Below are 26468 nucleotides of genomic sequence, written 5' to 3' on the forward strand. Positions count from 1 at the left end.
CCGTGAGTGTTCACCCAACACAGTCATTAAGAACTAACACTTTGACACCTGAGTAAGATCCAACAACTCAGCTTCAAGAAAAAAACCATGTCATCCATCAAAATTAGCATCTATTAAACAATTTGCTTTGGAGCTCAGCTTTCGTTCTTTGATTCTGTCATTAAGAGGAGCTAATAAATCCAGTGTGCACCTGCTGATCGTCATAAAGAACATCTGAAAACATCCACATTCCGAATGAAGATGTCCTTCATCTAGACTTTCTTCCCATAACAGCATCCAAAGCACGGGAGCAGGAGAATCGAGTCTTCCTCCACCTACCAGGGGCCATGCGGCAGAGAGCCGGGTACTTTGAGGAGTCAGGCATTTTTATTTTTATTTTAAACAGCCAAACTCAGACTTCTGTCACCACAAGGAGCAATCTGCTGCGAGGAGCTGCTCAGATTCCAAGCACCTGCTCTCTCTAGTCTAGAGACAGATGGTACACCATAAAAATACAAGCCAGGAGGAAAATGTACAGAAAAGATGGATTCCTTTAAGAATTCTTTATTGGGGCAGGGGGGTCCTTGCTCCTAAAGTCTAGTGCAGCAAAGACACACGCTTTCTGTTAATAATACTTTAGTTGAGGATTTGGGAACTGATGCCAAGCATAAAAAAAGTTTCCACAGCCTGATTTACACACACACACACACACACACACACACACACACACACACACACACGTTGACATATTCGCACAGGAGGGGGAAACCAGCCTAGAGCTTCTAAACATGATAGTGTATTTGGGGACCCTGACAGCCCGACAGCAGCTGCTGTTCTAACCTTGAACACTGTCAACTACTTAGGTGTGTCCTTCTAAATTCTTCCGTATGCCTCTCAAACACCGCTCAATGGCTCAGCCTCATTTGCATGTGTAGGATCTGTAAGCATGGGGGGGGGGGCATAATAAACCGGCCTCCTATGATACGAGTTGCCATGTAATTATGTAGCACGGTGTTTCTCAACTCCTAGGAGCCCCTGTAGGGCTTATTAAAAGCCAGGCTTTGCTGGCCTGGCTCCCAGAAATTCCGCTTTTAGTAAGTCCAGGATTGGACCTGGGAATCAGCATCTCTAACAAGTTCCCAGATGATGCTGAGGCTGGTAGTCTGAGGCCCACTGGTGCAGAGCATCCCCTTGGGCACGTTGGTGTCAATAATGAGTCTCTGGCCCATGCTGGCTCCTCCGTAGATATCCTCTTTGTACTGGGCACATTGGGAACACATCCTTTCTGTATATTTAGATGCTCTCAAGTTAGATGCAGAACTGATTTGTAAGTACCTGCTTAATTCAATGTGGCAAGGCTGGTCTATCCTTTAAGCATCCAGGGAAAGCCAATGTCCAATCCTCTTGGTTAGCAGACATGTAACCTCACCAGCCAATGGGAATGGCTGATACATACACAGCATAGCACAATTTCTATAAAAATGTCTGTTGAAATTCAGCTGATAATCATCTTGCGTGTGTGTGTGTGTGTGTGTGTGTGTGTGTGTGTGTGTGTATGTGTGTGTGTGTGTGTGTGGTGTTTTGTTTTTGTTTTTTTTAACTAACTTTCATCTTGAGTTTGAGTCTTAACCCTTAAGGAATCCAGATTCTTCTATCTTAAATCTCTAAGCATACCCCCACAGATTGAACTGATCAAATCATGACAGGTGCTGGGCAGTGGTGGCGCACACCTTTAATCTCAGTACTCGGAGGCAGAGGCAGGCGGATCGCTGTGAGTTCGAGGCCAGCCTGGTCTACAAAGTGAGTCCAGGACAGCCAAGGCTATACAGAGAAACCCTGTCTTGAAAAGCCAAAACCATGCCAAACCAAACCAAATTATGACAGGTAATTAATTCATACAGAGCAATCAAACAATGCTTAGAATTTATGTTCAACTCGTTTCTTCTACAATCACACTTGGTTGAGTTTTAAAGCCCGGCTCCAGCGCAGAACACTGACATTACCTTCATGTCTATTTCTCACACACCTGAGGATGTAAACATACCTTATTCAGCTTGATAAAATATTCCAGTCCCGCTTCCAAGGGGTTTGTATCACAGTTCATCTGGAGGGAAAACACATTTCAAATCTCAGATGAGCATGTTAATTTGGTTCGCATAACAACTGTGTTGTCCTTAAAAGGCTTAATGCTTCAGAGAGAGCAGCCTGCCTCTGGGAATTGAAGGAGTGTGCCACCGCTCCCAGCGAGTCTTAGTGAATTTTGGGCAAACCGAGGGGTAAAAAAACTCCCCTCTAGAAAGAGAACAGTAAGAGAAACAAACTCATAACTTTCCTTCAGCAAAAACTGGCAAACATGAATTGATCTGTAACAGTGATTCAAACAGTAATATCACTTTCTTAGATTGTTGAGTAAAGATTTTGTTTGTTTGTTTGTTTGGTTTTTTTTTTTTGCTTGCTTGTTTGTTTTTTTGAAACAGGGTTTCTCTGTGTAGCCCTGACTGTCCTGGACTCACATTGTAGACCAGGCTGACCTCGAACTCACAGCGATCCTCCTACCTCTGCCTCCCAGAGTACTGGGATTAAAGGCGTGCGCCACCATCACTGGCTGAGTAAAGAGTCTTAAAAAAGACTAACTATGGACTAGCCTCCTAACCAGTATTTTCAACTCAAAATTCAAATGAAGCCTTTTTGGCAAATGTTGTCGTTTAAATAATAGCAAACACAGAAACTGAAAGTTGGGGTTTGTTTCCACTGCTCTTTTAAAGACGTTAATTAATTAATTCATTATTAGGGTTTTTTCCCCCCGGGCACCTGTGTCTACATCTGTGTGTGGGTGTGTGCAGGTGTCCTTGGAGAACAGAGACATCAGGTTCCCAACCCCAGAACTAGAGAAACAGGAGGCGATGCGCTGCCCAAGGAGGATGCTGGGAACTGACCTCCAGTCCTCTGCAAGAACAGCGCATGCGCATGCTGTGACGCTCTTCACCACAGAAGCCATCGCTCTCTGGCTTCCACTCTTTTATCTTAATAAATATTTGAAGGCTAGCACACATGATGTTCCACAAACAAGACTCTGGTGTGTATTATGTAATAATTTTACATAATTATGTTTTTTAAAGTTCTCAAGTAACTTTGCTTATCTTGCAATTACCCATGAATAGAAATAAAGAGAGAAAAAGCAGATGGCAGAACACTGGCTTCCACAGAGTTCAGAAAAGAAAAAAGGAAAGGAGGATTCGATCTCAAAAATGATTGAATCCTGATAGAATCCATTGATTCAGGGAAAAGCCAATATTTAGTACTAAACCGGAATGAAATTATAGGGTTTTGTCTCTGTTCTATTGTTGTTTGGGGTTTTTTGTTTGTTTGTTTGGTTGGTTGGTTTTCAAGACAGGGTTTCTCTGTGTAATAGCAATGGCTGTCCTGAGACTCTCTTTGTAGACCAGGCTGGCCTCGAACTCACAGAGATCCGCCTTCCGAATGCTGGGATTGAATGTATGCACCTGTTTTGTTCTTAATTTCTAATTTCTATGATGAAAGCTAAGGAAAGATAAAATGGATAAATTCAGGGGAAACCATTAAACATATAGAAGTGGGAACAGAATACCATGGCATATAGGTTAACGTTGATAATGAGAAGCGGACCTTTCTAGAAGTCAAGCTTTTTGTTGTTCCCTTTACGGCAATGGGGGCTGCCTGCTCTAGCCTCGCCAGGAGTCAACACAGGACTTACATAAACCTCATGGACGCAAGACTACTTTACACCACATAAAATTGTTCTTATATTTCTTAAATCAGTTGGAAATTATTTTTCAGTCTGCTCAAAATTTGAGGATTTTTTTCCCCCCTTTTCAGGAAAACAAAGCGGCTTCGTCGCTATTTCAGCACTAGAGGGCGCTCTAGCACTATTCGGAAACAGGACTCTAAAGATGGAGCTCCGCAGGAGGAAGCAGGGACGAAAAAGAAAACATCAGAAACATCGACAATAGAATACAGCAATGTTTAACTCTCAGGGGCGCGGTTGAGGGGGACGGGGGGCTTTTCTTTCCTTTTGCTTGGGAGCACGGGAACAAACTATCCTGTTTTCTGGGGACAGCTGGCCTCACCTAAGTCCTGGCTGTTGCCGGAGTTCGCTGCAGCAGGCTTCTATGATAGTAAGGCCCAAGAGTTCCTTACCTGAGCTTTCAAGTTAAATTGGAAATTAATTGTATGGTGTGTTTCTTCGGCTCATTATAAACCATCTCTATGACACACAATTGGTGTGGGGAGGAAGGTCACATTCCCTGGGCAGGGGATCCTGGGCTGGTTAGAGTGCGGGAAGCCAGCCTAGCAGCTGTACCTGGGCACACAATCCCTTCAGATTGTGGATGTGATGTGACCAGGCCCCCCTTGCTACGGCCACTGCGGTTTCCCCACTGTGAAGGACAGTAATCCTGAGACTGAGAACCGAAAAAAAAACTAAAAAAAAAAAAAAACCCCTCTTCCCTGAAGTTGCTTTTGTCGAGGTAGTTTAATCACAGCTACAGGAAGGACACTAAGACAGAAGCAAAGTGGAATTGATGTATATAATTGGCAGGGCGGTAGTGGCATTGTCTGAGTTCGAGGCCAGCCTGGTCTATAGAAAGAGTTCCAGGACAGCCAAGGCTACACACACACACATACATACACACACACAAAACAAAATCAACAACAACAACAAAACAACCCTGTCTCGAAAAATAAAAAACAAAGAAACAAAGAAAGAAGAAAATTGTTGTATAAATGGTTAAGCATCATTCAAAGAGAAACACTTGGTTAACTGGTGGGGAAGACTAGACCAGCACATATGGAACCACTGTCCCTGTCCCCCAGAAACAAACAAACAAACAAACAAACAAACAACAAATGAGTTCACCCAAGGGTGTATTGAGGGAGAAAAATGACACACAGTATACCAGAGCAGAAGGCAAAGATTTAAAAGGTGAAACTCAAATCCTCTGGGGTGTGCCTGTCAGAAAATGTCTGGGATTCACCACCAAGCAGGGGGAATTAAGGCAGAGTAAGCTTATCCCAGAACCCAGTTAGGGCTCAACTAGGAAATAGAGAGGGAGGCCTCTTTCCCTACGTCTGATAGCGCATGACTGATTCCTCTAACAGCCAGAATTGACAGTTAAAGCTAGCCCTCAGCAAAAATTAGATACAGCAAGCAAAAGGTTTTAGTGAGGACGCTGGCATTCGAACCTCTGACCCCCAGGCTCGGAAAGCCTTCTCCAGTCTCAAGGCATTCAGGGCGTATGTTCCAAAATTGTCGATCCCCTCCTGCTGGCCCGCGTTCATGATACATTCATAAAGCGCTGCGGAATCTTCTCGTCTGTGGTACAGCTCCCATCCCAGCTCACCTGAAACACACGGGCAGAGCCCACACAGTCATGAGAGCAGAGCTCGCAGGGTGAGCGCTCACAAACATTAGCTAACACACGCTGGAGAAATCCCACTTACACAAGGCAGCCTTTTAGCCTTCTTTAGTCTCAGCGCTCAGGAGGCAGAGGCAGGCAGAGCTCTGTGAGTTCAAGGCCAGCCTGGTCTACAGAGTGAGTTCCAGAACAGCAAGGGCTACACGGAGAAACCTTGTCTTCCTTCCCCACCCTGCCCCCCCCCCCAAAAAAAAGAACAGCTCACACGGACCTGGTCATCTCACTGGTCATTTGTGTGTAATTCTGACTCCTACATGGAGGGCTATGCTGGATGACTCAGTCTCCAGAGACAGACAGATGGCAGCTAGGACTTACTTCCCACCCTGGACTCCCGGCGTCACACTGAACATGACAATAGTAGGTAAACAACTAACAGGTATTTTCAAGGCGTTCACCTGAATATGGGGAGGACATTCATGAGCCCTACACTCAGAGAGCTGAGAAAGGAGGATTGTGGATGCAGGGCTAGCCTCAGCTACCGAGGACACTGTCTAAAAATGAAACAAAATAACAACTTTAAAGAAGGTGAGAAGTCATTCTAGACAGCAAAGTATGAAGATCTGAGTTTGCCCGGAACCCACAGCTTTAAAAACCACGGGCAGGGGGGAGGGGAAGGGGTCACACAACGGCTCAGTGGGTAAAGGGGTCTGCTGCCAAGCCTGGTGATCTGAGTTTGATCCTTGGGACCCATGCCGTGAAAGGAAAGAGCTGGCTCCTGCGCACTGACCCGTGTCCTAGGGAAATGGCGCTATATCTCTCCAGCCTTGCCTAATCTCCCAGCGTGTGACTCCCCAGGCCAGTGAGGAGCTCGCTGTCTCAGAAAATAAGGTAACCCCCACGGTGGATTGCCAGGCCTCACGTGTAGACTTGGAAACCCCTCACAAACATGCACAAGCATATGTGCATGTACACAAAAATAAAAGGTAATGAGGCCCAAGGTTTAGACACTCCATCTTCCAACCCAAGAATCACAAGCCTTAAACAGATTAAAAATGTGGATTAAAAATGTGACTCATATTTCTCCCTCATGAATTGCCACCTGTTGTCTTTAACTTTTACTTTTCATGTTCCCCCATGGGATGCTTTCATTCACTGTTAAAATTAAATGCTAAAAAAAAAAAAAAAAAAAAGCCAGCCACTTTTTTTTCCTGAGGTTGGAAAAAGAATGGAAGCCAGGGATGCTGTGGCTTTAACAGTGAGCATCCTCCTTGCTCCGCGCCCCCACCCAATCATGGGTGGATAGTGATGGGCTCTGCCAGGATGCCAGCAGAGCAGGAGCTAAGAGCATGTTGGGCACAAGTGCTCCTTCGGTAAAGGGGACAAGGAAGTCGGAGGAACTCGGAAGTAAGCTGGAGCATCTCTGCGTAATGAAGAGCTTCCTGCACCGTGTGCATGCTCTGCATGAGGCTGGGCAGAGGTCTCTCAGTGAGCACACACTAGAAGGGAAGCCATGCTCTAGGGCAGCGGTTCTCAACCTATGGGTCGTGACCCCTTTGGGGGGGGGCGGTCAAACCACCCTTTCACATGGGGTCATTGGAAAGCACAGGTTTTTACGTTACAATTCATAACAGTAGCAACATTACAGTTATGATGTAGCAATGGGATAGATAATTTTACGGTTGGGGTCAGCACAACATGAGGAACTGTATTGGGGGTGGGGGGAGCAGCCTTAGGAAGGTTGAGAACCACTGTGAAAAGCTTGGGATGGTCACAACACTCTGGAAGCCACACTATCTGTGAGGGCTCCCATGCAGACTGCTGACTGGAGTCCTTCACTCATCCCAGTGGCCATCCGTCGCTCCCTTATCTACACATCCAAAAGGAGGCAACTAAACACGGGTGGAAACACTTTACAGAGCAGGAGTGGCCAGGCAGACTTCTTGTCTTAGAGTTGAGCAGAAAAAAACGTTTCTTCAAAATAAGAGACAATTAAGTGTGTGTGTCCGGCTGTGTGTGTATGTGAGTGTGCCAAGGTGTACCTGTGTGAATATGAGTTTGTACATGATTGAGCACTTGAATGTGTGTGTGTGTGTGTCTGTCTGTGTGTGTGTGCGCGCGCAGGTGAGTGAGTGTGAGTGTGCACTGTAAGGGTGTGACTATGTGTGTGACTGTGCATGTGTGAGTGTGTGTGTGTGTGTCCCATTTCCGGCAGCCTTTCTTTACTTTCGGGTTGTTTTCCAGCTCTCACCAGTGTAAGAGATCCGGATAGCAGTGACAGGGATGCCGGACATCTTTAAAGACTTGGTTTGAAGAAACTTGAAAACATCATCGCTGAGATCTTCTGAGGTCAGCTTCTGAAGGACTCTCCTTGCGTACGGCCCTGCAACTCCCAGGACCCCAAGCTCATCGGTTACGTTTTGAATTTCAACATCATATCCACCCCTGACGGCTGCTTCTTCAATCCATCTGCATGGGGCCATAAGCACGGTGTAAACGTTGTTTGAATAATGCATGTTTCTAGCACCCGTTGTCTCTGAAGACTCGCTTCAAGTTTAGAACGGTCAGGAAATCCCGAGAGGGTCATGGCACACAGCCATCTCGCTTTGAAGGCTAAAGAAACTGAGACCCTGGGATGTAAATTGCCCACTTAAGACTCGGGAGGGAATTTTTCCAGGTAACAAGAATCTTCCAGTTTTAATGAGCTTTGCCACTGTTATAAATAGTGATGGTTCTGTTGCGTTTAAACTAATGGCCCATCTTCAAAAATTCATTTAAACCCGAATTTGCTTCAATACCTGTACACAAGATGCATACTTGGGCTGGTAGCCATTAATAATGTGCCTGCCACCAGACACGTAATTGCTCTGACAATCACAAGGAGAAGAGAAAACCTCCAGTCTCAATTTCTAAGTCTTGATGAGGTTTTGGAAGGCAACTCTCGGCCCAGGCTATAATTTATTGAGCTGTCCCTGGAGCTCTGCCAGTCTATCAAAGCGTTCATCTAGATGAGGAGAAGGCTCAGTGGCTAAGGTGACCTCCACACCCCTGCAATTGATTGTCACATTTCCGCAATTCTACAACTTAGGTAAGAATCTGAGTGAGGCCTTGATTTAATACTGACAGCCCTACCTACTTTCAGAATACCAGACTAAAGATGGACATTTTACAGTGGACTGGAGGTCCAGGCAAAGGCAGGTCAGCAACTTGGCTGTGAGCCAGTGTGCACAGGGTACCACAGAGGGAGCATAACTAAGGGACGTGGCTGGATAAAGCGAACCCAATTAGTAATGCTGACTTGAGTGAGTGGCTTTAACCCACACCTGTGTCCTCACCTGAAAACGAGCATAACACATACTTGGCAAAATCTTTTAATTTGGGGCTGGAGAGATGGCTCAGTGGTTAAGAGTGCCACCTGCTCTTCCAGAGGTCCTGAGTTCAATTCCCAGCAACCACATGGTGGATCACAAGCATCTATAATGTAATCTGATGCCCTCTTCTGGCGTGCATGTGTACATGCAGACAGAATACTGTATACATAATAATAAATAAGTAGATCTTTTAAAGAAATCTTTTAATTTATCACATGTATGTGCATGTGATATATATACATATATGTGTATATCTATATGACACATGTTGTGTGTGTGTGTGTGTGCACATGCATATGTAGAGACAGAGGTTGACATTGAGCATCTTCCTTGATGAGGCAGGGGCTCTCATCGGAATCCAAAGCTTTCCTACTCAGATAGTCCAGCTTGCCAGATTGCCCTGGAAGTGTCCTGTCTCTGCCTCTAAGTGCTGGGGTTGCCTGCAAGCCACTGTGCCTATCTGGAATTATTTGGTTGTTGGGGAGTCTAAACTCTACCTCTCACATGTGTGAAGGATGCGTTCTACCCACAGAGCCATCTCCCCAACCCCTGCAAAACTCTTAAGAGAATTGAGGTCATGTCCAAAAGGAGCTCTGGCTATTGGTGATGTTTAATAAATAAGAGCTAGCATTATCAGACCCAGTAAAGCAACAGGATGGGTCACCTCATGGAAGGGGGGGCAGAGGCTTTTGCTTCTCTATTCCTGTAAAATATAGGAGGTTTAATCACACTGATAAGGGTTAAGAATTAAAGCTGGGGCTGGAGAGATGGCTCAGGGACTAAGAGAGTTAAAGCTCTTTTCAGGGAACGAGAGTACGGTTCTCAGTACCCAGGTCTGAGTCACAGCCACCTGTAACTCCAGCTCCAGGGAATCTGATGCCCTATTCTGGCCTCTTGAGGCACCTGCACACACACACACACACACACACACACACACACACACACACACACATACATATACACACACATACACACACCAGACGCACACACATACATACCACACACACACTCACACACATACATATACCACACAGACAACACACAGATACACATACTCTTTAAAAAAGAATTAAAGTTGTTCTTTAAGTACTTAAGCGATAATCGTCTTTTTCCAGTTTTATTTTATATATGTATGGATGTGTTTTGCCTACATGTATGTTTGTGTACCACGTATGTGCTTGCTACTCCTGAAGTCTAGAAGAAGATGTCACATCCTCTGGAACTAGAGTTAAAATGGTTCTAAGCCACCACGTGCATGCTGGGAACGAAACCCAGGTCGGCTGAAAGAGCTGCCAGTACTGCTAACAGCTAAGCCATCTCCTCAGCTGCCAACCCCCCCCCCCCTCCGTGATGGACCTTTGTCAACTTGATGCAGCACAGAATCATCTGGGGAAAAGAGTCTCAGTGGGGAATGGTGGCTTGTGGGCGTGCCTGTGGGCATGCCTGTGGGCGCGCCTGTGGGGCATTGCGTTAATTAAATTAAATGATGTAAGAAGACTCATGCCATGGTGGCTGCGCCACTCTCCAGGCAAGGGGTCCTAAACTGTAGGAGCATAGGAAAAAGCTGAGTGCAAGCAAGTGATTATGCTTGCACATTCACTACTCTCTCTGTGCTTGACTGTAGACGTAATATGAGCAGCTGCCTGAAGTTCCTATTCCTGCCTTGACTTCCCCCAAAGACAGACTGTAGCCTCAAATTGCAAACTGAAATCAATGCCTTTCCTCCCTTGATGGTTTTTTTTTCGTAGTATTTTATCACAGTGGCAGAAATGAAGCTAAAATATTAGCACAGGGGAAACTGTCACCCATACAGAATTATTTTGCTGGTTTTCTCTTTACCTAAGGTCGTGAAGTTCCGATCCAGAGCCAGTGATCAACAGGAACTCCCCAGGAGACTGGTGGGAAACAGTCAGCTCGGCATACACCCGACCTCTGGGCGTCAACATGTGACTTATGTTTGTAAAACCCACCTGCACAGAAGAATTTAAAGTCATGTGTGGAGGAATTAAGCATTTTCACATACATGTAAAATGTGTGGAGCATGAAAAACCTCACCTCTTACCACTTGTATCAAGTATATGAACTAAACCAAAGATTTAAGTTTTCCATTTAAACAATCATACAAAATTGTCCTTAAAAAAATGCACTTCAGGGTTGAGGGGGTGGCACGGAACTAAGGGCACTTTTGGTCAAAGCTGACACCTAAATTCAACCCCTGGAACCCTCAGGTTGAAAAGAGAGATTTTTGCAAGCTGTCCTCTGACCTTTCCGTGCATGACACACACAGATAAATAAGTGTAATGATTTTTCTAAAAACCCACCACACACATTTAACTACAATCAAGTTTTAAGATCTCATTGGCACATTACATGAAGTCATTAATTTCGTAGGTGACAATTTACTAATCATAAGTTTCAGCTGAGAATTAGCTTGCACACCCTTGGTCACTTGAAGTGGTCCAGCATCCACTTGGAATATGTGGAGTAGAAGAAGGCTGCGTTGGGGTTTTTTTGAAAGGACCAGGTCAGAATCCTGGACCTTGTCTATTTACCTTGGGGATGACATTTGCAAAGAGATGGTCCAGAAGTCGGGTGGAATCTTGGCCTTTGATGTTGAACTTGCCAAATGGAGACAGGTCAATCACACCAACCCTTTGCATAACCTGTTTGTACTCAGAGCCCACCGGCTCAAACCAGTTTGTGCGGCGGAAACTTGGCCTGAAACACAGTATTTCCTGTTCAAGACAACTGCCATCTGTTATCCAAAAATATATATAGAATAAGAATATATTTTTAAAAGATTTATTTATCTATTTTGTGTATGAGTGCTTTATCCACCTGGACCTTGCAGGCCAAAAGAGGGCATCAGGTTCCAATATAGATGGGTGTGAGCCACAATGTGGGTGCTGGGAATTGAACTCAGGATCTCCGGAAGAGCAGACAGTGTTCTTAACCATTGAGCCATCTCTCTAGCCCAGAATAAGAATATTTTAATCAACTTCCCTTATGTAGAAAAACCTACTGGAGCTAGGGGAGGGGCATTCTCAAATATGTTCTGTAAATCATACACACATTTTGGAATTTGAGCTCCTTCTAGGTTACTTATCTATCCATTTGGCCCATTTTAAAGTGAACGAAGTGTTAATTAGCAAGAAAAATAAGACAGAACTCATGGGTACTCTGGTCTGAAGGGCAGAGTAGAAGGGAACAGTCTGGGGGAAGGGAGGGGGGGTTTGAACCCTGGTTGCATGTTAGAGTCATCTGGGGAGCATTTTTCAAATACCCATAGTAAAGCTTTATTAAATCAGAAGTGTGTGTGTGTGTGTGTGTGTGTGTGTGTGTGTGTGTGTGTTGTGCACTCGTGTTGGTGCATATGTGTACATCTCTGTGTATGTGCCTGTGCACATGGCTGTGTGCATACACACACACACACACACACACACACACACACACACACACTCAGAAGCACATGCATCTAGCCAGCACCTCACCGCACTGTGAATACAAATCATTTTCACTTGTTAAGAGGGGATCGGGCACCTCGGCAGGTTGCAGGGAGTACCCATGCTCGAGATAAACAGTGATTGCACCCAGCACCTTCACTCTGCAGAGAAAAGACACAGAGTGGCTTCTAGGTCCTTGGAGTAGCTAATGACAGAACTAGGTCTAGAACAAAGGTCTCTTGACTCATTTCAAAAGGTCCTTTCCCCCTAAGCAAGTGGACTTATAACATGGTGTGCTTAGCTTCAGAACAAGGTGCTAAGTCTGCGGGGTTTTCCAGTAATTTAACTATTAATTTTTTTTTAAACTTAAGCCAGATCTAAACATTACAAAGTATTTGTCTGAGCTGTTCCTGAAAAAAACCAAGCCAGCATTCGGCCCCGAACATTCTAGACCAGCTGCCTCTAGAGCAAAAACACACTAATTCATAGCTGTCCCACTTCTGTATTTTACACCACATATCTGAATTTAAAGTAGACCTCAAAACCTGTTGTTTCATGAGCATGGATGTTCATATGTGGTTGCATGTACATACATGTGCATGTTGAGGCCACAGGATAACCTCAAGAGCCATCCATCTTGGTTTATTTCCAAGACAGGGTTTCTCACTGGCTTAGAGTTTGCCAATAGGCTAGGCTGATTGGTCAGCAAGACCCAGGGGTCCACCTGTCTTCACCTCCCCAGCCCGGGCATTATAAGCCTGTGTCCTCATCTCCAACTTTTATACATGGGTACCGGGGATCGAACTCAAGTCCTAATGCTGGCAAGGCAAGTGCTTTACCACCTGATCTTTCCAGCCCCAAACCCTGCTCAAAATAGCAAAACGACAGCTTGACAGTAACAATACACTAGCTTCTAGACTAGCTATTCATTTTTCCTTAATTTACAGGTTCTCGTAGGGGAAAAAAAAATGACCATTAGCCCCAAGTCCACCAACGGCATGCAGCACTCAGGAGCTCAGAGGCCTGTTTCAGTGGCGTACGTGGCATTTTAGTTTAATCCCAAGGGCAGGTACTCTCTCGTCTGTGTCATGACCCAGAGCTCGGCATCCTTTCTATGTAGTGTTTGAATGCCATGGGATTTCATCAGGATCCTAAGCCACGACAAACCTTCAGTGGCCAATTAAAGCCACCGTATGCTCTTGGATGAGGATGAGGAAGGTTCCTCTGAGATTCTGGTAACTTCCAAGTAGGAAAGGCGTCACTGAGACTGGCCAGTGTCCCCCTGGGCTGGCCTAAGGAATGGCTCGCCACGAGCAGACTTGACGCTCCTCTGAGAGTGGTGAAACTGTGATGGGAGAGGAATTGTGCCCTGCTGTCCCTCCTGCTCTACCCTGCAGTGGCAGCCCTGGGACAGAACCGCACACAGAAGCTACGACACGCACTTACCTATACTGAGTGTCCTGGCCAGGTCTGTAGAACCAGTGTGGCTGTTCCCAGCCAGCGTGGAAACCCATGGAACACTTAGACTCCAGGATTTTGTAGAGCCCGCTGACTCTCTGCGTTGGCCTCCCAGCAAACCGTTCCTCCTTGGGATAACCAACTGCAAAGGAGACACGAGTGCTCTAATAGTTTATGACTGTAGATACTTAAGATGCTAGTTATGAGCCGGGGAGATGGCTCAGTGGTTAAGAGCACTCACTGTTCTTCCAGAGGTCCTGAGTTCAATTCCTAGCAACCACATGGGGGCTCACACCCATCTATAATGTGATCTGATGCCCTCTTCTGGCCTGCACGGGTACATGCAGGCAGAATATTGTATATATAATAATAAATAAATATATCTTTTTAAAAAAAAGATGCTAGTGACACTGATCCTTAAAGGATAAAATAAGAATACACTAAAACGCCTAAAGCCAGAGATGCACCCAACACACTTCAACCACACACACTCACATAGCATTCCTCGATATGTCTCAAGGCACGGTTATGGTTCCTCGCCACCCCCAGGGGACAGAGCAGAGTGTCTAAAGTGAGAGGTGCTGCAGGTCTCGCTACATGACAGCAAGCTAGTACTTCACCGATGTTGTTGAAGCCGTACGATTCTCTGGCTTTGGCTTCGGTGTACTGAGCCGTCGTCCATTTGCCGTAACGATTGGGATCCAGTTCTATCAGGTCAAAAGGCGGCTCTCCGTGCAGGATCCAGTCACTGAGGTACTTCCCTACGCCACCAGCGTGGATTATGCCGTAGCTTTCGGATACAGAGATATTTCAGATATTACAGATGTGGCACATTCAAGTGTCGAAGCGTGCCCAAATACCTCACAGGGTACCAAAGTTGGGGTCGGCTGTGTTCTCGCAATTAGTGTCATGTTTATGCTATGCATATTTTTTTCATGGAAAAAAAAAACAAATCAATATATCTTCTGGCGTGCAAATGAAATGCGCCTGACTTGACAGGGTCAGGGATCACTGTGACTTGGAATCTCTCTGTAGACCAGGCTGGCCTTGAATTCTCAGATCCACCTGCCTCTGCCTCACAAGTGCCAGGATTAAAGGCATGCGCCGCTGCCACCACTGCCCAGCTGTTTTCACAGTTTCACAAGGGACCCCATACCTACAACCAGCCTAAGGCTGCCAGCTAGTAACGGTACCAACGTTAGGGGAGATGTGGTTGGCGCTCACCTACCTGCCTTCTTGAGCTATGATTATCCCGAATTGTAAGAAACCCTGTGGGAGGCGCCCCACACCCCACCACTTCTCAACTCAGTGTAGTGCTGCTTCTCATAGGCGACAGCCTCTATGCAAGGAACCTTTCACTTAGAAGTGCTCGCACAGAGGTGGCACTCAGTGGGCACTTGTGGGGGAGGGCAGAAAGGAGCGCGACTTCTGTAATTTGCAACTAATACGTCACTCGGAGGGGAAGGTCTGTTTGCCTCCTATTTTCACAGGAAGACGCTTTGGGATCCCGTGTAACCCAGGCTGGCCTAAGACTGATGACTGAGGGTAGCCTTGAACTTCTCACCTTCCTGTGCCTCCACCTCCCTGGCTCTGGTATGGCAGGGATACACCACCACCATGCCTGGCTTATAGGAAACTGGGGTTCACCCCGCCCACAAAAGATGCTTTAAACTAAACATACAATTGTGATATCAGAGTCACCAGTTCCAGTAGGCTTTACGCTGGTCTACCTGGCCGTTCTTACCTGACAAAGGCTTTCAGTCTGGGTTTATCTGTGACTATGTTAAAAAAGGAGCTTTTGTCCTGGAGAGATGGCTCAGTGGTTAAGAGCACTGCCTGCTCTTCCAAAGGACCCGGGTTCAATTCCCAGCAACCACATGGCAGCTCATAACTGTCGGTAACTCCAAGATTTGACACTCTCATACTAAGGCACATTAAAATTAAATAAAATAAAAAATAAAAAAAATTTTAATAAAGAAGCTTTTGAGGGACTCAATGGGGTGAGAGTCAGAGAGAGAACCAAAGAAAGTTAATACTGGTTGTGAAAACCCCATTCCCCACCCCCCACCCCGGCCCAGGATTGAGCTCTACTCCCACATATTAAAAAACATCCTTACACAAGAACTCCAGCACCTCCAAAATATAGTGACTTAACGACCAGCACCTTGGTTCTAAGAAGCATGGGAGGAATTTGGCAGAAAGCAAAATGCTTTCTCCATAACTGCACTCCTTTAGAAAAATGAATGTGCCTTGACTGTTACCAAGTTAGCTCTCAAGGAGAACAAAAAAAAAGGCGTCGCTTTGTACTTGCAGCGCGAGGCCCGGCACAGAGCTGGCAATCATTAACAATTATTTGAGCAAACATCCAAACAGAATAGAGAAGAAAACTATAATATTAGGAACTGTGATGCGATGGTGAAGTGAGTTTGACATCAATATTCAGCATATTAATGGGACAAATATCAGAAATGAAACAGGGGCAAGGAGCAGAATATTAAACAGGAAGCCGCCGAGGGAGTTACACAGAAGTAAATCACGTTAGACAAACAGGAATTATGATGAAAATACATACGACATGCTACCCATTTGATATTTGGGATATGTCACATTCTGTAATGAAAATATTCCTGTCCAGTTGGGGCAAATTGACACATTCGGAAGTAGCAGCACGAAAAGAGACACAAAGCCTGGGAGTGGCATGAAGATGGTCACAGAAAATGATGGCCCTCCATGTACTAGCTAGCCTTTATAAGATTGGTTCCCTCTTTCATTCCTTGGTCAGCAGAAGGAGACAACCCCACCCTTACCTTACTTTGGACTCCGCTGCATTCCCGCCCTCTACCACCTCTTCCATGTTTGGGGGGTGGCTGCTATTTTGAGACTGGGTTTTTAGCTAAAGTAGGAGCTTCTACAAGGAATTTCAAGTCTCAGGGTGCCACTCACCCGAAGCCGATGGCCACCCAGTAGTTTCGGACCCCCTGGTGGGGCCCCACCAGAGGCAGAATGTCGGGAGAGTAGGTGATAGGACCGTTGACGATATTGATGATGTCCGCCTTCTTCAGAACAGGAATCATTTCCATGGCTGCCTCCAGGTGGTCTGTGATTCGGTCCAGGTCAGACTCAAAAAGTTCCTTTCCAAAGCCTAGAAAGAAAGGTCTTTGTGATCAGAATGTCCCTGTGTGCAGGCCAGTCTCACAGCAAGGCAATGGAACAGGTGCCTATGAGGAAGACACTTCCTTTTTCTTTTTTTAAAAAAGATTTACTTATTTACTATTATGTATACAGTGCTCTACCTGCACGCATCAGATCACATTATAGATGGCTGTGAACCACCATGTGGTTGCCCGGAATTGACTGAGCCATCTCTCCAGCCCTTGACACTTTCTTTTTTCTTTAGATGCTAAACTGGGGGCCAGTGAGATGACTCAGAGGGTCGAGGCCCCTCTCACCATGCTTGACAACCTGAGCTCGGGGCCCTAGGAGCCACCAGCATAGTGGAAGGGAAGAAACTGACTCCTGCAAGCCTTGTGTCATGGCATTTGAATGCCCGCATAAACACACCAGTCAATCAGTGCAAAAAATGTTAAATCTAAACATTTGAACTCTCCTTTCTCCAGCACCCACAGGCTAGGGTTCTGCGCATGGAGGTGAGCTTGCACAGCAATTGTCTCTTTCTTCCTTTTCCTTCTTTCTTTCTTTCTTTTACTTTTTGATTTTTTGACACAGGGTTTCTCGGTGTAGCCCTGGCTGTCCTGGACTCACTTTGTAGACCAGGCTGGCGTTGAACTCATAGAGATCCTCCTGCCTCTGCCTCCTGAGTTCTGGGATTAAAGGTGTGTGCCACCCTGCCCAGCTGCAACTATCTTTTTCTTGTCCTGGAAGTCACCACAGGAAAAAAAAAAAAAACAGGGCCAACAGATAAATTTCATGGCATCTATCCACATAGTATCCACCCAGCTCTCCCAGCTCTTCTTGAGGACTACAGGCCAGGGGAGTGGCATGGAGCTTCCAGGCTTCCCAGGTTACATTAGGATATGTGACACCCATGCCAGGAACAACTCAGTCTGGCTTTCCCTCCAGCTAGGATTCTTTAAATATTTATTCAGCATTTATTTGGAAGAAAAGCCACGACATGGGCAGAGTGGAGAGAGTGCCTTCCCCCACACCAGCCTGCCCTAGCGGCTCAGCCCTCACTCTGAAGTCAGGAGCAATTCTGTGCAGGCCAAGATGTGCAGGGCCCACTCAGCAAAACCAAAGCCCGGCTGGCTGCTGGACCAGCCTCTGCAGGAGGCGAGGTGGGCCGGAAGTCCTTTCCTGTGAGATGGAAGGGGAGGGTGTGTTCCCTGCCCCAAACTGCTTATCAACAAGTGATTCTAGAAAATGCAGTTATGTTTCATCACATTCCCTGCAATATTTCACTGCCCCAAACCAAAGTTACTTCCTTTTATAGACTAAAACTAGATGGCTTGAGAGGGTAGCCTTAGCTAGAAAAGAACTGGCCTCCCAAGCACAAAGACTTCAGTTCAATCCCAGAGCCCATGTTGTAAATAAATAGGCAAATAAATAAGGGGGCTGGAGAGATGGCTCAGAGGTTAAGAACACTGTCTGCTCTTCCAGAGGTCCTGAGTTCAAGTCCCAGCAACCACATGGTGGCTCACAACCATCTATAATGTGATATGATGCCCTTCTGGCCTGCAGGTGTACATGCAAACAGAGCATTGTATACATAATAAATATATAAATAAATAAATCTTTAAAAAATAATATAGCCAGGTGTGGCCGCATGCATGTATAACCCCAGCACTAGTGAGGTGGAGGCCAAGCAGATTTCTGGAGCTCACTGGGCAGCCAGCCTAGCATCTGCTGAGTTCCTGGCCAGCAAGAGATTTATCTCAAAAAATAAAATAGAATGTAGACAGTGTCTGGGGAATGACACCTAAGGATGCCTCTGGCCTTCACAGGTACATGTACACACATCTACACACACACACACACACACACACACACACACACACACACACACACACACGTTTAAAACTAGAAGTGTCTGTCTACACAGCCCAATTCTTGATTTGGTTTCAAGGAGAAAAAAAAAGCAAAACAAAAGCCGTGGCTCTTCTCTCCAACAGAACTAGAAAGCATGACCCCTGTCGCTGAGGCGCACTTGCAGAAAGGCCTCTTGCCTGCAGTTGCACCTTTGCTGCCAGTGCTGGCCTGCATTCTTTGTAGGTTGGGTACCCTGCCTTGGGTACCTGCAGTGTGGACAACTGTCAGGGCACAAGCATCTGTACTCAGATCTTAAAACTAAACCAAGCAGGCAGATCGAGGGAAAGAGCGATGGCAGAAGGTTGGCATGGGCAGAGAAAACTGTACATGGAGCCTTTCCCAGAAGCCCCAGTGCCAACGTCAGCATCTCTCCCCTTTAGTCAGGCCCTGTGTGATTTCCACAAGGGTACAAGGACAGGGTCACCTCCAGCCCCTCCCTCATGCCATCCCGGACACCTGAAGGTCAGCACCGGGATTTTTGTCTCGTTCTCCACCTGGCTCCCAGCCTTGGGGAGCCAATCTATCTTCTCTGCGCATCTTTCATTTGCTGAACCCACCTGGGGGGACTCCGTGATCGACCCAGGAGGCTTGAAGTTTCATCTTCTCCTGACTCTCATAGGGACCGAACAAGAGCCCATCCCTTTCCTGTCGGAGGTAGTAGGATCCCTCCAGGTCACGGAGCACCGGGAGCTCTCTCTTCAAAGCCTTCACTTCCGGTATTGTTGATGTGACGACATATTGATGTTGCACAGGGATGAGGGGATGTTCTAGTCCAATCATTTTACCCACTTCACGAGCCCAAAATCCTTAAGTGAGAAAATAATTCAAAACGTGCCTTCGTGTGTATACATATACCTATGGCATTGATATGGCAATTTGTATTTGGAAATTTCATCTTTTATTTGGTTCCAGTGCCGGAGCCCCAAACAAAGGCCTTTTAGGCGCTTCCTGGGTGGGGCTCTACCACTGAGCCACATCTCTGACCTCCTAATTGCTTCTGAGCATTGCAAAATTGGATGGGAAAGAAGACAAGACAACAAATGGCATTGTCCAGGCCTTTGATAGAATCTGCAGCTCAAAGGAGTGTCTTCCATGAAAAACTTTTATCCACAGGCAAAGGTGAGGGGGAGGGGAATAGAAAGAAAAAACAAACAACAAAAAAGAAAGAAAGAGAAACCCAAACATAAAAAAAAATTACAAATGCTTATAAGAAAGGAAATAACAGACTAGCCCTGCTCATAGACAGAAACAAACGGATATGATCAGCAGAGTTCAGAACAGCATCATTGCCTGATGCAGCCCCTGAGCCAGCTTATACTCCCTGGTAACCTTGCTCTCCTCAGATTCCACAGACTCAAGGCTGTTCTGTTGACTTAAAATTTAGAGTCTATGTACTTTGGAGTCTATTATGTACTTTGGAGTCGAGAACACATTAAGTTCTGCTACTTTAAGACTAACAGCGGGCTGTTGGGGTTCCTTCCCGTAAACCACTGTTGTCAAAAGGCAAGAGAAGCTGGTAGGCAAGCTCAGTGGTGAGACTTCAGGCATGTAGGAGGCACTGCAGAAAGGAAGAGGAAAGGGCAAAAATGGAGAGTGGGCACATCAGTTCCCAAAACAGAGGTTTTCCTCTTCACACCATTTCCAGAGGTTTAGACCTGTATATGTATGTCTGAAAGGCCCTGGAGTCTGACTATCAAATCTCAATGTTTTTGCTGCTGCTGCAACTGCTAGCCTCTGTCTCTGTCTCTGTGTCTCTGTCTCTTTCTCTCTGTCTCTCTCTGTCTCTGTCTGTCTGTCTGTCTGTCTCTGTCTGTCTGTCTGTCTGTCTGTCTCTCTCTCTCTCTCTCTCTGTCTCCCTCTGTGTGTGTGTGTATGTTTTGCATGGGGCTACATGTAGCCAGAGCTGGCCTCAAACACTTAATGTAGCCCAGGATGGCACTGAACTTCTGGCCTCTGTCCCCCGCCTCCCCCCAGGGAAGGACTGCAGACATGAGCAACCACACCCAGCTAGCAAGACCTTATTTTAAACCAAAACCACATGCTTACAAAACAAATGTATTTTAGGATCTAAAATGATCACTGTAAATTTTTTTTTGACAATGGTGTGGTGTGCTTCGCCCATCAATTATTCATAAGGAGGGACTTCCGGTTTACCAGCTTGTTTCTTAGGCGCATTGAGGAATTATTAAAGGACTAGCGAACCCTCTCAATTACTGTTCTCTTAGGTTGTAGTCTAAATTTTCTACTGTTTTTGTTTCTGCTTAAAAAAAAAATCTGGCAAAGGCTTCTGAGATCCCTGAAATCCGGCAAGGGATTCTGAGACCCCATCACTCATAGTCCAAGACTAGGCACCTGTGAGACAGCCTGGGAACCCAGACCAGGTTCCCTGAGCAGCTGGAATTTGTTCACGCTTAAGCAAACACCACCTATGTGCTCCGTTGTTTTGCTTTGGCTTGTCAGCCTAGTCATGGTTGAGTAATCACCCCCCACTGGCTGCCCATTTGTAAACTTGAAATCCAACCTGTGGGCATTGGAGACATTTTCTGGTCTTTAATAATTTAGAGACTTAATTTATTGTTGCCTGTAGAAAGGTACGAATTACCAGTGTCTGGACTTTCTTTGTAGGAAAATATAGCAAAGCCATATATTGTCACTGTACACACTGGAACAGTTTTTAAATCTAAAGTCAAATTATTTAGCCAAGTAACTCAAACTACTGCAGTATCCCCGACCGAGTTTCCATTAAAAACACAAATTGAAGAAAATAAATTTTGTCCTATTCAAACATAATTACAAATTTCTGAGTCCAATGCCTTGCTTATTAATGCATTTTATCATTAAAACAAATTATACATGTTTGCCCACATCCTGCCTAACTGCATTGCTTTGAATCCTGTCAACCCTTTGGTGCTGGTATCTGAGAAGCCTCCTGCTCTGTTTATTGAATTAGTCTAAGTCTCGCCAAGATTATACTTTAACTCCAGCTAAAGCACCTAGCAACCAGGGTCAAAGGGGAGAGTCAAGCACAGAAAAACAAAATCATCCAAAAAGAAAAAAAAATCCTCTCTGCCTGCAAAGCAACTGAAAAGCCAATTAAAAAAATGAGGACTGGAAATGGCCTCTGTTTAAAGAGAGAGCTGGATGGGCATGCACCTCAGTGGTAGAGCATTTTACCCAGCATGCATGAGGCCCTGTGTTTGATGCCCAGACTCCCCCGACCCCGACACACACATGCATGGTAATTAAGTAGAAATACAATGAGTGGTAGAAATGAGATTAGAATAAAGGGAGGTTGGCTCATGACTCAGTTTACTTCTTCTAGATGGCTTGCATACCGTGATGATAGAGGGCAACAAGCAAATGGAGCAACTCTTTCTGGGTAAACACTGGGCTCCATGTTAGCATCACTCAGCCACTTCCTGATTCGTCATATTAGGAAAATTCTTAAGTAAAATTTACAAAGTTCTCTTGGGTTTAATGAAAACAGCTGGAAACAAGTCAAGAGGTGCTTTCCTTACCATGTACAAGAAACCTTTCCTTCTTAGTAAATGGCGTCTAGGTGTGCTGTGCTGTGTCCCTGTGCTGTGTGCCTGTGCTGTGCTGTGTCCCTGTGATGCGTCTCTGTACTGTGCTGTATACCTGTGCTGTGTGCCTGTGATGTGTCCCTGTGCTGTGTGCCTGTGATATGCCCTGTGCTATGCTGTGTGCCTGTGCTGTGCTGTGTCCCTGTGATGCGTCTCTGTGCTGTGCTGTATACCTGTGCTGTGTGCCTGTGATGCGTCTCTGTGCTGTGCTGTATACCTGTGCTGTGTGCCTGTGATGTGTCCCTGTGCTGTGTGCCTGTGATGTGTCCCTGTGCTGTGTCCCTGTGCTGTGTCTCTGTGCTATGCTGTATACCTGTGCTGTGTGCCTGTGATGTGCCCTGTGTTATGCTGTGTGCCTGTGCTGTGCTATATCTCTGTGATGTGTCTGTGCTGTGCTGTCTACCTGTGCTGTGTGCCTTTGTTGTGCTGTGTCCCTGTGCTGTGTCTCTGTGCTGTGTGCCTGTGCTGTGTCCCTGTACTGTGTCCTTGTGCTGTGACCCCATGCTATGTCCCTATACTGTACTGTGTCCGTATGCTATGCTGTGTCCCTATGCTGCATCCCTGTGCTCAAGCAAGTGGCGGAATAACAGTAGAATACGGCTCATATATAAAGCTTTGGGTAGTAAAAGTCAGTTAACCTGCTGCACTGAGAACCCCTCCTCAGCCCTGCTTGCTCACAACTAGGGATACACACAAAAGAAAACAGGAAAGGAGGAAAGGGAAGTGGCGGGCAGGAGAGGGAAGTGGAGGTCAAGAGAAGGGAAGGAATAGTAAGGGGGAAGAGAAGTGAGACGAGGAGGGAAGAGGAAAGGAGAGAGAAGGAGAAAGGTCAACACCCTTGGCGTGCCAGGCTGGAAGGGTTTCTCAGGAGATGTTTGTGCACAATGCTGTAATCTCAGATACTCAGGGAGTGAAAGCAGAAGAACTATTTCAAGTGTGAAGCCAATTTCCACTATATACAGTTTGAGGCCACTTGGGTGATTTAACAAGACCTTAGCTCACTGTAAATGTGTATAAATAAATGAAGGAACAAACAGGGTGTAGCTCAGAGCCACAGTACTCAGGGTGAACAAAGGCCCTGGGGCCAGTCCTCAGCAAAAACCCCCACATCCACTCCCACTGCAGCCAGAGAAAAGGTCTTGAAAAAAAAATCATCTAGTATACTTTTAAATATAGCTTCTAGATCTGGGATGTGGCTTGGTGGTAGAATACCAGTGTCCTAGCTAGTTTTATGTCAACTTGCCACAAGCCAGAGACATTTAAAAGAGGGAACCGTAACTGAGAAAATGGCTCCATAAGACTGGCCTGTAGGCAAGCCTGCGGAACATTTTTTTATAATTAGTGGGAGGGGGCATCCTGTTGGGAGAGAGGCTTTATGCTTATGTCAACAGAAAAGAAAAGGCTTTGGATTCCATCCGAAGTAATAAAGGTCAGATTTGACAGAGGGAGGCCCTGAAGATCTTGGCCACACACAAGAAGAAACAAATCAAGACCAAAGCAGGGAATGTATATCCTCGTCCCTCTATGGGAACGAGTCTAAGTGGCTAAGACATAAATATATATGCATCAGCCAATAAATCTTGTTGCCAAAAAATCCTCAGAACTTATCATGCCAATTTTTTTTGTTGTTGTTTAAATGGCAAAGATAAAAACTGATGTTTTAACTTGGTATACAATTCAGCTTGGCTTAAAGCAATCCCTGTCTTTCATCCGCTCATACAAGGAGTAGAAAACCATCTTTAGTCGATCCGTGCACCTTGAACATCCCATGCACATTATAATTGCAGAACTATATGTTACTTGTGAGAGCTTATATATTTACAGAATAAAAGAACCAAACACAAGTAGAGTGGAGACAGCCTTGGCAAGGATGCTGAGACACTGAAACAAATGTATTCCAAGCATCCTGCGTGATCCGACCTTAGATTGCTTCAGTTGCTGTTTCATCAAAACTTGCTGCCATGACAACTTCAAAGCAGCGAGCTCATTTGATCCAGCCTTTCAGACTGCTCCAATCAGGACTTCATTTAAGCCTGTATTTTCACAGCATTTAGAGACTGGACAACAAATGTTACAGCTGGCTTTCTTAAGACTTAACCATCAGTACTCAGGTAGGCAGAAGCAGGTGAATCTCTGTGGGTTCAAGCCCAGCCTGGTCTACAGAGTGAGTTCCAGGACAGCCAAGGCTACACAGAGAAACCCTGCCGCAAAAAACAAAACAAAACAAAAAAACAAACAAAAACCAAACAAAAACAAACAAAAAGACTTAGCCATTTTCCCAATTTTCTTGGGCCCCTCAAAAGTAATACTACACCCCAAATCAGCAGGAAGCAACCTCAAGAAGAATGACGGTACCATTCCCTTAGGCTGAGGTGGGTAGGTGGTTGTTCTATCGGGTGATGGATGCTTTTTGTTTAAAGGGGTTGGTTGCAAGTTATTAACAGTCTTAATCAGAGAGAAAACAATGTATAGAAACTTAGGCTCAGGGATTTCTATCTTACCTTATCTTGTTTATCTTTCCTTCATAGGTAAAGGAAAAGAGGTCGAGAAGAAACAATGGGGAATATAGGAATATCATAGAGGAACAATTAAGAATTACAGAGATAAAAGGGTAGATTATTGAATCTGCTCTTCAACTACAGAACTATTGTTATTCTCAAATATTTTGATACATTGGTATGGAGTATTATATACTGATACAGAAAAAAAGTTATTTTGCTTGCTTGGCTATATATTTTTTATATATTGATAAGGAATTAAGGTTATTTTTGACATGTTGGTATAGACTACTGTAAACTGATACAATTTAAGGTTAATTTGGTATACATGTATATATGTTTCAACTCTTGTATAAGGTATTGGACCTTTGCAACTAATTTTAAAATGCAATGTTTACTTCCAGTCCTTTTAAAAGCTGCTGTTACAAATTGTTTAGGATAGTTTGTTTTTTTTTTTTTAATGCAAGGTAGTTAGTCAAGCAAACTCACAGTCATGTCAGTTACTAGTCTAGATTATCACAGAAATATACATCCTAGGTTAGACAGACAGTAAATAGCCAGAAACAAATGTTCCCATATTCAGAGTCACTATAGGTAGATAATGGTTAAACACCATGTAAATGTATCTAGATAGAGATGGTCTTCAAAAACCTCAGAGGCCTACAAAATATGGCGTTTAAAGATGTTTTTGTTGTTTTAAGGCTTTTCTGGCAATGAGACCTGTCAGCTCCCAGCAGCACCCCAATTGGACTTGAAGGAAGATGATGAACATAGAAGGATTTCTATCAGGAGATGGCTTCAAATGTGGCAAGCTAGCCACTGGGCAAAAAGAAAATGCCCTCTTTTTCTTTACTGTGGATAGAATGCTGTGCAAATGGGCACAACATAATTGTGGGGAAGTTGACTGACAAGCTCTGCCAAGCCAGGGTAAACAAACCCTTCACACTTCCTGCTTCACAAATATGTCTGCCAGTTATACTGAGCCAGAAGGCTGAAGATTGATGCCTCAACATGACAGAGGAATTTGAGCGGATGTCCAGGTAGCCGGCTGTCTGTAAATTCTATTTTGGAAGCTGCTACAGACCCAGACAATGTTATGCCTCCTCAAGTCTCTGATGGGGCTGAAGACTACATAGTTAAAGTCTTACAATTAAGTTTAAGTTGTTTAGGATTTAGGAAAATGTTTTAGGTCTAAAAACTGTTTAAGGTTGGTAATGCAAGTTAGAATAGAAATTGAGTTAGATACAAAACTCTGAACTCACCAAGATAAGATAGATAGTAGAGTTCTTTCTCCACAGATTTCCAAATACAAATGGACTGGACACTGTGAATGTAATTTTTTTTTCAAGACATGGTTTCTCTGTGTAGTCTTGGCTGGCCTGGACTTGCTTTATAGACCAGGATGGTCTTGAACTCACAGAGATCTGCCTGCTTGCCTGCCTCCCTGAGTGCTGGGATTACAGGTGTACCCCAGCTGTAAATATAATTCTTATATGTGGTTTTTCTGATTGTTTCATAATTGTTCTTACTGTATGTAGTTTATTTTTATAAAAAGAAAAAGAAAAAGAGGGCTAGAAAGATGGCTCAGCCCTTAAAGGCTAGGCTCACAACCAAAAATATAAAAAGAAAAAAAGAAAAATAACCTTTTATTAGACTGAAGAGGGGAGCTGTTGGAGGAGGGTCTTGTGCACTGTGTTTT

The 26468-nt window shown here is 45.0% G+C and overlaps 1 protein-coding gene across 2 annotated transcripts in view; it reads right to left on the reverse strand.

Moving 5' to 3' along the window:
• The window catches only part of DMGDH (dimethylglycine dehydrogenase), a 79477-nt gene that overhangs the window by 31319 nt on the left and 21690 nt on the right, over window positions 1-26468 (reverse strand). For both annotated transcript variants that reach the window (XM_084800661.1, XM_084800660.1), the window contains exons 6-14: window positions 19245-19493; window positions 16585-16783; window positions 14262-14431; window positions 13630-13783; window positions 11293-11458; window positions 10580-10710; window positions 7621-7838; window positions 5200-5357; window positions 2024-2083 (exon numbers count right to left, since the gene is read on the reverse strand). In XM_084800661.1, coding sequence (XP_084656787.1) covers window positions 2024-2083; window positions 5200-5357; window positions 7621-7838; window positions 10580-10710; window positions 11293-11458; window positions 13630-13783; window positions 14262-14431; window positions 16585-16783; window positions 19245-19493 — 1505 coding nt within the window. The remainder of the gene's footprint in view (window positions 1-2023; window positions 2084-5199; window positions 5358-7620; window positions 7839-10579; window positions 10711-11292; window positions 11459-13629; window positions 13784-14261; window positions 14432-16584; window positions 16784-19244; window positions 19494-26468) is intronic.

The sequence above is a fragment of the Acomys minous genome (genome assembly GCF_964271855.1).
Source record: "Acomys minous genome assembly, chromosome: 11".
NCBI classification, from domain to species: Eukaryota; Metazoa; Chordata; class Mammalia; order Rodentia; family Muridae; genus Acomys; species Acomys minous.